At 39.3% G+C, this 15192-nt stretch overlaps 1 protein-coding gene across 1 annotated transcript in view; it reads left to right on the plus strand.

The window, feature by feature from the left end:
- Positions 1-15192, plus strand: part of ERCC6L2 (ERCC excision repair 6 like 2) — a 149600-nt gene that overhangs the window by 85556 nt on the left and 48852 nt on the right. Inside the window, exon 13 of the mRNA XM_052645131.1 lies at positions 5880-5979. Within this exon, the coding sequence (XP_052501091.1) occupies positions 5880-5979 (100 nt within the window). The remainder of the gene's footprint in view (positions 1-5879; positions 5980-15192) is intronic.

Below are 15192 nucleotides of genomic sequence, written 5' to 3' on the forward strand. Positions count from 1 at the left end.
TGATTTGCATCTCTCTAATAATTAGTGACATTGACCATCTTTTCAGGTTCCTGTTAAATTCTTAGGAAGATTTCTCTTCAGGTTGTCTGCCCCATTTTTGATTGGGTTGTTTAGTTTTTTTGACATTGTTTTCTTGATACTGAGTTCTATGAGCTATTTATATTTTTTGGATACTAACCCCATGTTGGAGAAGGCAGTGGCACCCCACTCCAGTACTCTTGCTTGGAAAATCCCATGGACGCAGGAGCCTGGTGGGCTGCAGTCCATGGGGTCGCTAAGAGTCAGACACGACTGAGCGACTTCACTTTCACTCTTCACTTTCATGCATTGGAGAAGGAAATGGCAACCCACTCTAGTATTCTTGCCTTGAGAATCCCAGGGACAGGGGAGCCTGGTGGGCTGCTATCTGTGGGGTCATACAGAGTCAGACACGACTGAAGTGACTTAGCAGCAGCAGCAACAGCAACCCCATGTTGGTCATATCATTTGTAAATATCTTCTTCCATTCCTTAGGTCATTGTCTCATTTTGTCAATGGTTTCCTTTGGTGTGCAAAACCTTGTAAGTTTAAGTTTCATTTGTTTATATTTGCTGTTATTTCCCTTGCCTTAGGAAATTGATCTAAAAACAGTTGATACAGTTTATGTCATAGATTGTTCTCTGTTCTCTTCTAGGAGTTTTATGATTTCAGTACTTAGATTTAGGTCTTTAATCCATTTTGATTATTTTTGTTGGTGATGAGGAAATATTCCATTCTCATTGTTTTACATGTGGCTGTCCAGTTTTCCAAGAACCACTTGTTGAAGAGACTATTTTGTCCATTATATATTCTTGCCATCTTTGTCATAGATTAGTTGTCTACAGGTGCATGAGTTTATTTCTGGACTCTTTATTCTGTCCTATTGATATGTAAAGTGTTTGGGAAAGAGTTTCAATTTCAGATGAAGGGGCTCTGGTAACTCAAAGCCATATTGTTGTTCAGTCCTTCAGTCCTGTCCAGCTCTTTGCAACCTCATGGACTGCAGCACGCTAGGCTTCCCTATCTTTCACTATATCCCAGGGTTTGCTCAAACTCGTGTCCGCTGAGTTGATGATACCATTCAACCATCTTATCCTCTGTCACTCCCTTTTCCTATTGCCCTCAATCTTTCCCAGCATCAGGGTCTTTTCCAGTGACTCAGCTCTTCACATCAGGTGACCAGTATATTGGCGCTTCAGCTTCAGCATCAGTCCTTCCAATGAATATTCAGAGTTGATTTCCTTTAGGATTGACTAGTTTGAACTCCTTGCAAGAGTCTTCTCCAGCACCACAGTTCAAAAGCATCAATTCTTTGGTTCAGCCATCTTTACGGTCCAACTCTCACATCAGTACATAACTACTGGAAATACTATAGCTTTGACCCTATGGACCTTTGTTGGCAAAGTGATGTCTCTGCTTTTTAATATGCTGTCTAGGTTTGTCATAGCTTTCTTCCAAAAAGCAAACATCTTTTAATTTTTATGGCTGCAGTCACTGTCTACGTGATTTTGGAGCCCTAGAATATAAAGTCTGTCACTGTTTCTATTTTTTCCACATCTGTTTGTCATGAAGTGATGGGACTGGATGCCATGGTCTTAGTTTTTTAATGTTGAGTTTTAAGCCAGCTTTTTCCCTTTCCTCTTTCACTTTCATCAAGAGGTTCTTTAGTTCCTCTTCACTTGTTACCATTGGGGTGGTATTATCTGCATATCTGAGATCATTGATATTTCCCACAGCAATCTTGATTCCAGCTTGAGCTTCCTCCAGCCCAGCATTTCACGTGATGTACTCTACATAGACATCAAATAAGCAAGGTGACAATATACAACCTTGACATACTCCTTTCCCAGTTTTGAACCTGTTCATTGTTCCATGTCCAGTTTTAACTGTTGCTTCTTGACCTGTATACAGGTTTCTCTGGAGGCAGGAAAGGTGGTCTGGTATTCTCATCTCTTGAAGAATTTCCCATAGCTTGTTGTGATCCACCCAGTCAAAACCTTTAATGTAGTCAAGGAAGCAGATTTTTTTTGGAATTCCCTTGCATTTTCTGTGATCTAACGGACGTTGGCAATTTGGTCTCTGGTTCTTCTGCCTTTTCTAAATCTAACTTGTACATCTGGAAGTTCTCAGTTCGTGTACTGTTAAAGGCTAGCCTGAAGGATTTTGAGCATTCCTTTACTAGCATGGTGGGCTTCCCTTGTGGCTCAGCTCGTAAAGAATACATCTGCAATGTGGGATACCTGGGTTCGATCCCTGGGTTGGGAAGATCCCCTGGAGAAGGGAAAACCTACCCACTCCAGTATTCTGGCCTAGAGAATAACAGGGACTGTATAGTCTGTGGGGTTGCAAAGAGTCGGACACAAGTAAGCAACCGTCACTTTACTAGCATGGTAGATGAGTACAATTGTGCTGTAGTTTGAGCATTCTTTGGCATTACCCTTCTTTGAGTTTGGAATGAAACCTGACCTTTTCCAGTCCTTTGGCCACTGCTGAGTTTTCTAAATTCGCTGGCATATTGAGTGTAGCACTTTAACAGCCTCATCTTTTAGGATCTGAAATAGCTCAGCTGGAATTCCATCACCCTCACTACCTTTGTTTGTAGTACTGCTTCCTAAGGTCCGCTTGATTTCACATTCCTGGATGTCTGCCTCTAGGTAAGTGGTCACACTATCATGGTTATCTGGATGATTATGATCTTTTTTGTATGATTCATCTGTGTATTCCTGCCTCCTCTTCTTAATGTCTTCTGTCCATTCCGTTTCTGTCCTTTATTATACCCATCTTTGCATGAAATGTTCCCTTGGTATCTCGAATTTTTCCTCTGTTTCTTTCCATTGTTCACTTAAGATGGCTGTCTTCTCTCTCCTTGCTCTCCTAAGGAACTCTGCATTCAGATGGGTTTATCTATCCTTTTATCCTTTGTGTTTCACTTCACTTCTTTTCTTAGCTATTTGTAAGGCCTCCTCAGACAACCATTTTGCCTTTTTACATTTCTTTTTCTTAGGGATGGTTTTGATTACTGCCTCCTGTACAGTATTAGGAATCTCCATCCATAGTTCTTCATACATTCTGTCTATCAGATCTAATCCCTTGAATCTGTTTGTCACTTCCAGTGTATAATCATAGGATATGATTTAGGTCCTACCTGAATGGCCTCGTGGTTTTCGCTAATTTCTTCAATTTAAGTCTGAATTTGGCAATAAGGAGTTTATGATCTGACCCACAGTCAGCTCCCAGTCTTGTTTTTCTGACTGTATAGAGCTTCTCCATCTTCGACTGCAAAGAATATAGTCAGTCTGATTTCAGTACTGAGCATCTGGTGATGGGAAGAGTCTTGTCTTGTGTTGTTGAAAGAGGGTGTTTGGTATGACCAGTATGTTCTCTTAGCAAAACTCTATTAGCCTTTGCCCTGCTTCATTCTGTACTCCAAGGCCAAACTTGTCTGTTACTCCAGATACCTCTTCACTCCCTATTTTTGCATTCCAGTCTGCTATGATGAAAAGGACATCTCTTTTTGGTGACAGTTTTAGAAGGTCTTTTAGATCTTAATAGAGCCATTCAACTTCAGCTTCTTCAGCATTGATGGTTGGTGCATAGACTTGGATTACTGTGATGTTGAATGATTTGCCTTGGAAACAAACTGAGATCTTTCCGTTGTTTTTGAGATTGTACCCAAGTACTGCGTTTCAGACTCTAGTGTACTGCATTTTGGACTCTTGTGTAATGCAAGGGCTACTCCATTTCTGATAAGGGATTCTTGCCCACAGTAGAGATATAATAGTCATCTGAATTAAATTCACCCATTCCCATTGATACATAGACAAATATCAAAATCAGTATTAACTTTAAGTTATAATTCTTCTTGTTTTCTATAAATTTTAAAAGACAAGTGCCTAAAATAATTATAACTGTTCTGCTAATGAATACATGGCATATAAAGATATAATTTGTAACATCAATAAAATAAAGGGTGATAGCAGAGCTGTAAAGGTGGTTTAGTGCAATTGAAATTAAGTTGGTATCAGCTTAAGATAGGATAAATTTGAACCCATGCAGTCTGACCTGCAGAGCCTAGACTTTCAACCAGCCTCTTCCCGATGACAGCTGCTCAGGAAAATGGTCAAACGAAAACCACAGAAAAATTTCCGTTTCCTTTTGACTTAACAACACTTGTAATTATGTTCTTTTTCATCTAGGCCATCAGGACCCATCTTATTTATCCCAGTGGTCCCTCAAAAGGCAGTTCACTCTGCTTTGGCATTCGGTGAAAGTTAGTTGATGATAAAACTACATGAACAGGATTCTTCTTCTTCTCCCTCTCCTTCTGTTGACTCTGACTGGAGGAACCAAGAAGAAAAGTGAAGATACTGACCTCCATACTGTATAACAGTTTCTTGACACTCATCTTTATGTGATTAAAGACCTTTTACACATTTGTACTTCATAGACTTAGAAATGATGACGCATGGGTCCAGTATAACATGTTACAAGGCTTTATCTGTAAGAGTAAATATTCTAACACAGTCTTATCATTCAGCAAACAGTTGACTTACACCAAAGGACATTTCCGTAGATCCATTTGTATTTATCCTTAGACCCAAATGCCTTGTGGAAGAGAAAGGGATTATGAGCCCCTCTCTATCCAGGCTGCAGGAGGCAAGTAACAATGCAGTAACTTATCTGGCTTTGCTGTGTCACAAGAGCACTCATTCTTTTCTGGGAATGCAAGATTTTCAGTACCCCAATATGTCCTCTAGTAAAAGCCCTTCTCTGGGAGGAGGAATGGGCAACGGAGGCAGAGGAATCACCAAGTATAACAACATAGTGTGGCTTTATAAGGTCAAAATTAAATCTACCCCAATTTATAACATTTTCAGCCATGAGGCAATATGGCCTTGCCCATGATCCCCCGTGACTGTAACAGGTATTTAGAAGCAGGTGATCTCATTCAGAACATCCAATAAAACCTCCACCTGGAAGAAGCTACAGGGATTGTACCTACAGTTAACCAGTGTGGTGAGTCAGGTTAGAGTTTTAATTAGCACTGCAGTCCGTATCAAAACACCTGGGGTACTAATCAACTGAGTGATCCAGTCAGACAGCCTGTGTGGAAATCTCAGTAGATGAAGGGTATAAATCTGCATTTCTGTAGGCTTGCCAGTTGATTAACTGCTTTCCCTCAGGGTGGTTGTTTTTTTTTTTTTAACAGTTTCATTGAAGTATAATTAACATGCAATAAACTGCACATATTTCAAGTGTACAGCTGAGAAGTCTTGATATAAAAATATAGCATGAACCCATAACCACAATCAAAATTGCAAACATATCCATCACCCTTCAAATTTTCTTTGTGCCGCTTTGTAATCCATCCCTCTTTCCTCTCCTGAGGCCCCTATTCCCAAGCAACCACTGATCTGCTTACTGTCACTATGGATTAGTTTGTGTTTTTGAGAGGTTTTATATAAATGGAGTCCTTCATAAGCTTAAGACTGCCATAAAAGAAAAATCTGAATTTAGGGAAAGTTTTGCACAGTAGAAAGTGATGTTTATAACAGAAATGAAGTTGACATGTATATGTTTTCTATTCCTTTTTATATGAATTTCTGTCTTTACATTATTATTAAATACTACAGCCTATCTAAACATGGACAGAGGAGCCTGGCGGGCTACAGTTCATGGGATTGCAAAGAGTCGGACACGACTGAGCGACTAAGCACAAAGCACAGCACGTACCTAAACATAAGATTTTTTTTCAGTTAAAATTTTAGTAATGTTTCATTTTTATATCCATAAAGCTGCCTCCTGAACTTGAAGTTGTTTCACTTGATCTTGGTCGACTTTTGTTTTTAATTTTTCTGCAGAGCATATAGGATCGGGCAGTGCAGAGATGTCAAAGTGCTTAGGCTGATATCCTTGGGAACTGTGGAGGAGATCATGTACTTACGACAAGTATATAAGCAGGTGAATGTATTTCCCTTTTTCTATTTAAAAGTTAATATTTTTCAGTTTTAAGAAATTAATAATAAATTTTTATACAAATATATTTTTATTTTATTCTAGCTATAATAATGAATTTAATAAGATGATGGAATATACTCTAGAATACACTTCTATAAAACTAATTCTTAGGTTCATTGAATTTTAGAGCTGAAATTTTCTTACAGCAATACTTCACTGTACACACAAAATCATCTTGGGATCTTTAAAATACAGATTCTCATTTAGTAGTACTGGCTAGAGCCCAAGATTCTGCATTTTTAACAAACTCCCGGAAGTGCTAGCACTGCTAGTCTACAGACCACAGTTTGAGTAGCAAGGTCACAGCTAAGTGTATGCCACAGATGTGGTACCGGTGCACCCACACAGCCTGCGCTCTCTGGACAGCAAGATAGCCTCCTCTCAGAGTAGACATTCACATATTACCATTTTCTGTATATGCCATGAAGAAGACTGGAGAGGAATACCATAGAGATATCTAATACAAATGTTTCAGGTTGTATATAATGAAACCAGGACCCAGGATGCCCCAATAAATGGAATCATAGGAATGGAACTCAAGTGCAGTTAACTACTGTGCTGGTGTTTTTAATATTCATCTAAAATTGCAGTAACTCTGTGATATCCTTAGGGTATCAATCACTGCTCCATTTATGCCTCTAAACAAAGTTTATTTAGTCTATAACTGCCCACTTGAGAAGATCTGGAATGAGGTTCAAGTTTAATTATAAATGTTAAATTTGAATTACTCCCTATATATTTAGTTGGAATCTGTTTAAGAGCAACATCTGCCACATGTGGTGGTAGTTAACCTAAGAATGATCCAACCTTAAATTTATGCTATTTTCTTAATTCTAAAAGTAGAATTGAACACAGAAATTTTTATTTTTCTTAAAGCATTTAGCTCTGTAAGAAACTTGTAATCTTTTTGTTCTTTGGTATAGCACAATGCCTGAAAATTATCTTTTCAGACATATTTAAGTAATCTTGGGAAAAAGTAGAATATTATTTTTTGCATCCTTGGAGCAGCTCTTTAAAATACTATCTTTGACTTGTCACAAGTAAGACTCTTCTCAATCCTATTATTTCCTTTTGCCTATTTGGCCTGTTACATAATAATATGTAATAAAAAAGTCTTCAGAACATGAAAGTAATTAAAGTTTTCAGAAGTTTGTATGATCTAATTGCTTATTAAAATAAACCTTAGGGAACATTCAGCCATACAGCTTGGTAGGCACAAATAAAGATAAGATGGCCATTATGTGAGAAATGGCATACATGTGACTTCAAAGATTGATTGGATTTTGAACCAAGGGTACAAATGACAAACACACTGTAGCCTCACAAGTGTTCTCAAATCTCTTGGGGTGGGAAGGGAATCTAAAATGATGTTTTTAAAAAAACCTATAAAAATGTTGGCAAACAAAAGAGTTCTCTCTGTGGGCTAGAAATGATAAGAAACCCTGAAAGACAAAGGGCAACTGAGATCAGATTGAAGGAAGAAATCAGTCATGAGAAGATTATTGGAAAAAGTAGGTGCAACTTATGAATATTCCAAGCTTAGAGTCATAGATACTAAAAAAAGAAAGGAGCTTTGGGTTAAATATAATGCCCCCTCTTTGGGGTATTATTAATAATCTAACATGATCTTTCCCCCATTGTACCAAACTGCAGCCAGTGGAAATGTTTGCTCTCAACTAGGAACAAAACATAGAAATACTGGAAGGAAAGAAGCAAAGCTCCAAATTTTTGCTGAAATAGAGAAGAAAGTCCAAACCAATAAATGCCTACAAACCCCTCCACCTGCTCTCTGCTTTAAATAATTGTTGCAGTTGGCCTAGATGAGCATGTAAGACATTTGAAGTCAGATGAAACACCCCCCCCCCCCACCAAATAGTATGGAACAGTTTTGGAAAATAAAAACACTATGAAAGTGTCCCTCAGAGATACCAGGTCCTTATCTCTGGAACCTGTAAATGTTACTTTATATGGAAAGAAGGATCTTTGCAGATGTGATTAAGGATTTTTTGAGATAGGAAAATTAGCCTTGATTGTTCAGGTGGGCCCTAAGTCGTGACTTATAAATAAGAAGCAAAGGGAAATCTGACACAGACAGAAGAGAAGGCAGTGTACCACAGAGGCAGAGATTAGAACTAGGTAGTCACAAACTAGGAGAAGGCGATGGCGCCCCACTCCACTACTCTTGCCTAGAAAATTCCATGGATGGAGGAGCATGGTGGGCTGCAGTCCATGGGGTCTCGAAGAGTCAGACACGATTGAGTGACTTCCCTTTCACTTTTCACTTTCATGCACTGGAGAAGGAAATGGCAACCCAGTCCAGTGTTCTTGCCTGGAGAATCCCAGGGTTGGGGGAGCCTGGTGGACCGCCGTCTATGGGGTCGCACAGAGTCGGACACAACTGAAGCGACTTAGCAGCAGTAGCAGCAGTCACAAACTAGGAGAAGGCAATGGCAACCCCACTCCAGTACTCTTGCCTGGAAAATCCCATGGACGGAGGAGCCTGGTAGGCTGCAGTCCATGGGGTCATGAAGAGTCGGACACTTACTGAGCGGCTTCACTTTCACTTTTCACTTTCATGCATTGGAGAAGGAAATGGCAACCCACTCCAGTGTTCTTGCCTGGAGAATCCCAGGGACGGCGGAGCCTGATGGGCTGCCATCTGTGGGGTCGCACAGAGTCGGACACAGCTGAAGTGACTTAGCAGCAGCAGCAGCAGTCACAAACTAAGGAATGTTGACAGCCACCAGAAGTGAAAAGAGGCAAGGAATGGATCCTACTCTAGAGCTTGTGAAGAGAACATGGCTCTGCAAAACTTGATTTTACTCCAGTGATACTGCTATCAGTCTTATAGCCTCCTGTAAGAGAATAAATTTCTATTGTTCTAAGCCATCAAGTTTATGATAATTTGTTACAAGAGATACAGGAACTAATATGTGCGTGTGTGCTCAGTTGTGTTTGACTCTCTTCAACCCCTTGGATTGTAGCCTGCCAGACTCCTCTCTCCATGGAATTTTTCAGGCAAGAATTCTGGAGTGGACTGTCATTTCTTCCTCCGGGGGATCTTCCCAACCCAGAGACTAAACCCATGTCTCTGGTATCTCCTGCATTGGCAGGCAGGTTCTTTATCACTGTTCTACCTGGGAATCCCCTAGGAACTATTATAGGCATTGAAAAAATAACATCAGAGAAAACAAAAGTAATAGAAAAGAGTAGATTTTTTTAAAAAACTATAAATATTCAAGAGGTAAGTGAGGTTGTAGGATCCTGGAAATAAGAAAAGACTACTAGAAAAAAATCCATTAGAGATCCAGAAAATGAAAAACTCCAGCAATAGGCCGAATATCAAAGAGCAAAGTTTCATCTAAAAGAACAAGCCACACAGTTCTTCTAGATTACAGAGCAAAAAGACAGGGAGAGAATACATGTAAGAACAGTTAGGAGGAATGAAGGTTAGATCTAGGAATTCCAGTGTCAGTCTTATAGTTGAAGAAGTTAACAGAAGAAAGAAGCCCCAAATAAAGGATGAAACTTTTAAGTAGTAGAAAATAAGAGTCCACAGATTATGTGAGCCTACTAAGTGCTAAAAGGATAAATGAGAATAGATCCACACTTAGATTGTCTTTTTATAGTTGTAAAATACCAAGGATAAAAGATAAATCCTTAAAATACCCAGAGATAAACTTTATGGAGAGGAAAAAAAAATTATGAAAGTACTAGAATTAGGTAGATATCTAATTGTTATTAGCAGTATTGGATATCTAGGAGCAGTAACTTAAAATGAGGGGAAATTATAGCTCTGTATTACCAGAGAAAATGAATGAATTTTTAATTCAACAGTTTTCCACAGTGGTAGAAACTTTTCTTTCAGTGGTGAATTATACCAAACATGTAATATTCTTCTTGAGAACAGAGAAGGGAACAATTCCAGCCTACTTAAGAAAGATAGAAGAATACTGAAGCCAAAATTGGCAAAGACATTAAAAGAACAGAAAATTATAGACAAATAAGTCTCATGAACATAAACGTAAAAATCTTTAACAAAGCCTCTGTTAGAAGTTGAATTGTGCCCCACCACCACCACCCCCCGACCCCCCGCCACAAAAAAACGAATAAAAACTATGGTGAAGTCCATAACCTCTGGTAGCTGTGAATGGGATCTTATTTGGAAGTAAGATCTTTGCTGATGCAGTCAAGTTAAATGATGTCATACTCTATTAGCTGCTGCTGCTGCTGCTGCTGCTAAGTCGCCTCAGTCCTGTCCGACTCTGTGCGACCCCATAGACAGCAGCCCACCAGGCTCCCCCATCCCTGGGATCCTCTGGGCAAGAACACTGGCATGGGTTGTCATTTCCTTCTCCGATATACTCTGTTAGGGTGGGCCCTAATTCTGGTATGACTGATATTCTTACAAAAGGGAAATTTGGATGCAAACACAGAAGGAGGATGCCATGTAATGATAGAGGCAAAGACTGGCGTGATGAAGCTGTGAACCACGGAATGCGTAGGATTGCCAGCAACTACCAGAAACTAGGAAAAAGGAAGGAAGGATTTTCCTTCCCTTAGAACTTTCAGAGAGAGTATGGCCCTGCCAATATCTTGATTTCAGGCTGAGCCTCCAGAACTGAAGAGAGAATAAATTTCTGTTGTTTTGTACCACGTGGTTTATGGTACTTTGTTACAGCAGCCTTAGGAAACTGATGCAGCCTCTAAGGCAAATGTTGTCTACATTTTTATATAAAACTTCTGTATGACAAAGGAAGTACAAGCCAAATTAAAGGACAGACAGGAGGAAATATTTGCCATAAATACAGTAAACAAAGGATTAGCATCTATAATATATAAAGAACTCCTACAAATCAATAAAAAGACTATGATTAGACATTTTAGTGAAGAAAAAATACTAATGTATACATAATGCATATGAAAAGATGCTTAACCGCACTTATAATCGAGAAATAAAAAAATAAGATTGCATTCTGCACGTTCTGCAAAAGACTTTTTGTTATGTGAGGTATCTTTTAGGGAGCTGGGGAGATTAATGTTGCTTGTTATTGGTGAAGATACTTTTAAAGAGATGCTCATTTAGTGTTTTTGGAATACAGTGAGCATTTATTTTAGAAGTTAATTTAACAGCATTTTTAAATGCACTTTCTCCATATTTACCTTGTAGAAATATTCTCACATATGCACAGTGAAGAATGACAAGGATTTCTGTTCAGAATTGTATTTGTTTGAAAAATGGAAAAAAAGAACAGCCTAAATGTACAACAGTAACAGAATAACATCGATTCTGATATACCACATTATGGAATACCTTGGAACAGCAAAAAATTTTTTAGAAGATTATAGAACAGATGTACCTATGTGACACAGTCTTTAAGACATTTAAAGTAACTTGCAGAACATGTATACCAATTGTGTTGGTTTATAAAACTATTTATGTATATAAAAATTTACATAAATATACAAAAAATTTTATGTATATAAAAATAGCTCTAACTGCATTGAAAAATCTCTAGGAAGGATAAACCTAAATATTACAGTATTGATTAGACTGATAAGGGATTATCTGTATTGTTCAGGGAGACTTGCCCTTTGATGTTTTTGTTTACATTTGTTTACAATAAAAGTCTTCAGGTATTTTATACTTAAAAAAAAGAAAACACTTACACAGTGATACAGTGACTGTGCTCCTTCTGGTTTGGAGCATTGCATATAATCTAGTTTGACATTCAGAAATTCATCTTTCATGTATATGTAATTTATTTAGAAGTAAATATGTATTTACAAAAGAGTTGCAAGAACAGCACAGAGAGCTCCCAATTAAGTTCACCCAACTTCTCCAGTTGTTAACATTTTACCACATTTGCTTTTTCTTTCTCTCACTCAGCCATGATCTTTATTCTTTTTCTGAACCATTTGCAAGTTGTAAACTTATCACCTCTACATTCTCAATATTTCTCTCTGTTTATATGTACATATAAAAATAGCTTTATGCATTATAAACACTCAGTTTTACATATTTTTCTGTAGCTCACTTCTCCTTCATCCCCTACTCTCTTCTCAAAAATGTAGGTATCCAAATCAAGAAACTAACACTTACAGCATTACCTTATAATTCATAGAACCCATGCAGATTTCATCAGCTTTCCTGGCAATGTCTCCTTTCTCCTTCTGGCTCGGAATCCAATCCAGGATCATAATTACATTTCTCTTTGTGTCTTCTAAGTTTTCTTCAACCTTAAGTTACGCAGGTTTTCCTGGTCTTTCATGACCTTGACAGTTTTAAAAAGTAAAGCCTTTCCTTGTGTATACTTTCTCTCAGCATGTCCATTTGCTGTCCCCTCATGTCCCAACTCAAGACAAGCAGATTTCACAAGAATGGCACAGAAAGAGTGCTGTGCTCTTTTGATCGCATTGAAAGAAGGCACCCAGTGCCTAGATGACCTGACCTGCCAGTGATATTAATCTTGATCACCTGTCAAGTTTGTGTCTACCAGCTTTCTCCGCTGCAGACTTACCACTTTTTTCATTTGTAAGTTGATATATATATTATGAGAAGATCATCAGAGACCATGCCAATATAGTCAGCCCTCTGTTTCCATGGTTCTTCTTTCACAGGTTCAAACAACTGTGGATTAAAGTGACACTTGAATTCGCCCTGTGCTAGCTATTTGCATAGCATTTATGTTGTTCAGTTTAGTTGCTCAGTTGTGTCCGACTCTTTGCGACGCCGTGGACTGCACCAGGCTTCCCTGTCCATTGTATTTACATGTATTTATACAGAGTTTGGGCTTCCCTAGTAGCTCAGCTGGTAAAGAATCTGCCTGCAATGCAGCAGACCCCGGTTTGATTTCTGGGTCAGGAGGATTCCCTGGAGCAGGAATGGGCTACCCACCCCAGTATTGGGCTTCCCTGGTGGCTCAGATGGTAAAGAATCCACCTGCAGTGTGGGAGACCTGGGTTCGATCCCTGGGTTGGGAAGATACCTGAAGGAGGGCATGACAACCCACTCCAGTATTCTTGCCTGGAGAATCCCCATGGACACAGGAGCCTGGCAAGCTACAGTCCGTGGGGTTGCAAAGACTCAGACACGACTGAGCGACTCAGCCCAGCACAGCATAGCACACAGAGTTTACATTGTATTGGGTGTTATAAGTAATCTAGAGATGATTTAAAGCATATAGGAAGGTAATGCTTAGCTTATATGCAGATACGATGCCATTTCATACAAGCAGCTTGAGCATGCATGGTTCTGATACACATGGGGGTCCTGGAACCATACCAAGGGCTGAGGGACAACTGTACCCTGTTCCTCATCAGCTTTAGTGTTCATTGGTGATTCCTGCCTGAATCAGCTACCACTGGGATGGTTTGTCAGATGGTGATTTTTCTACTTATTATTACTTCTTTTATATTTGTTGGCATTCTACCAAAAAGAGAGCCTTCCTTTCTCTTCCATTGATTTAATCTGTGTGGACTCATGGGCTAGTATTTTAGTAACAAATTTTAGGAACACACTGAATATCATGAATTGTTTTTATGTTCAGACTCATTTTTTTTACCACTGAGAACCCCTTCAAGGGGCCTTCTGTCTCATTTTGGTAAGCTGTCATCATGCTTATTGCACCTCCTTACTGTGGTGGGCTGAGTAATGGTCCTCCACATATACCTGCATCCTAATTCCCTGAACACACCTGGACTATGTGGGTGGGCCCAGTGTAATCACAAGGGTCCTTATAAAGGGAGGGGGTAGCAGTAGGGTCAGAAAAAGGAAGGAAGGCGGCAACATGATGACAGAAACAGAGGGTCAGAGAGAATGATGTGAAGATGCCTCATTACTGGCCTTGAAGATGGAGGATGGGGTCATGTACTCTTTAACATGGTGAATAGTCCATTTTTACTTCTTGCATATCTTGTATATTGTAAAGAAATCTAAGCATTTCATAGCCTTGCATGAGTTTTTTCTTAAGTTAGAAACTACATTTTCCAAATACTGATATTTTCCCCCTTACTCTCTTGATTTGTAACAATGGTTTTGTTATAGTTACCCTAGAGATGGATGCATCTGGCCTTCAGTTTTACTTGGGCCACTTTGGAAAACTTAAATTTTAAGTACAAAATAATGTGTCTTTTATAAATTTTGTGATAAAGCTTTGGTAGGAGACAGAGATTCAGATGAATGCCTACAAATTACAACAGTCTGACAACACAGACTTTAAGGAAGTGTTTAAGGAAGTGTCAGTAGCAAGGGTAAAATCATCAGTAACCGGTCCATCAAGTAAATCAGTTGCTGTTGTGATTATGTATTTCCAGGACTATAACCTGTATTTTGGAGACACATATAAAACAAATCAGTGTATTGATCCATAACTTACTCAAATTTAGGTCCCAAGGGTCTTGTTTTAAGAGGGACATCTGGCGATGAGAAATTGATACAAGTATAAATTTTGTGTTCAGCCAAACTCAGGTATAAATTCTACAAGTGATGCTTCCTAGTGGGGCAGCTGTGAGAAAGACACTTGATTTCTCCAAATTTAAGTTCGTTTATTTCTAGAAGGGAGAAGATAATGTAGGATTGTAGGAATTAAATGAGAATATAAAAATGCTGCACATACATCCAATAAATAGAAGCTGCTATTAGTAAGAATAATTTTAATTACCTAAAGCAGCTTTGGCTGTTGTCATTCAGGCTCTGGCTCCTTTACGACCCCCTGGGCTCTAGCCCACCGGGTTCCTCTGTGCATGGGATTTCTCAGGCAAGAATACTGGTGGTGGTTGTTCAGTTGCTAAGTTATGTCTGACTCTTTGTGACTCCGTAGACTGTAGCTGGCCATGTTCCTCTGTCCATGGAATTCTCCAGGCAAGAGGACTGGAGTTGGTTGCCATTTCCTCCTCCAGGGGATCTTCCCAACCCAGGGATCAAACCTGAGTCTCCTGCATTGCCTGCATTGGCAGGTGAATTCTTTACCACTGAACCCCTGGGGAAGCTCCAAGGATGCTAGAATGGGTAGTTATTCCCTTCTCCAGGGGATCTTCCCAAGCCAAGGGTCGAACCCAGGTGTCCTACATTGCAGGCAGATTCTTTACTGTCTGAGCCACCAGGGAATACCAAGAATACTGGAGCTGGGTTGCTATTTCCTTCTCCAGGGGAAC

The sequence above is a fragment of the Budorcas taxicolor genome, chromosome 8 (genome assembly GCF_023091745.1).
Source record: "Budorcas taxicolor isolate Tak-1 chromosome 8, Takin1.1, whole genome shotgun sequence".
Lineage (NCBI taxonomy): Eukaryota > Metazoa > Chordata > Mammalia > Artiodactyla > Bovidae > Budorcas > Budorcas taxicolor.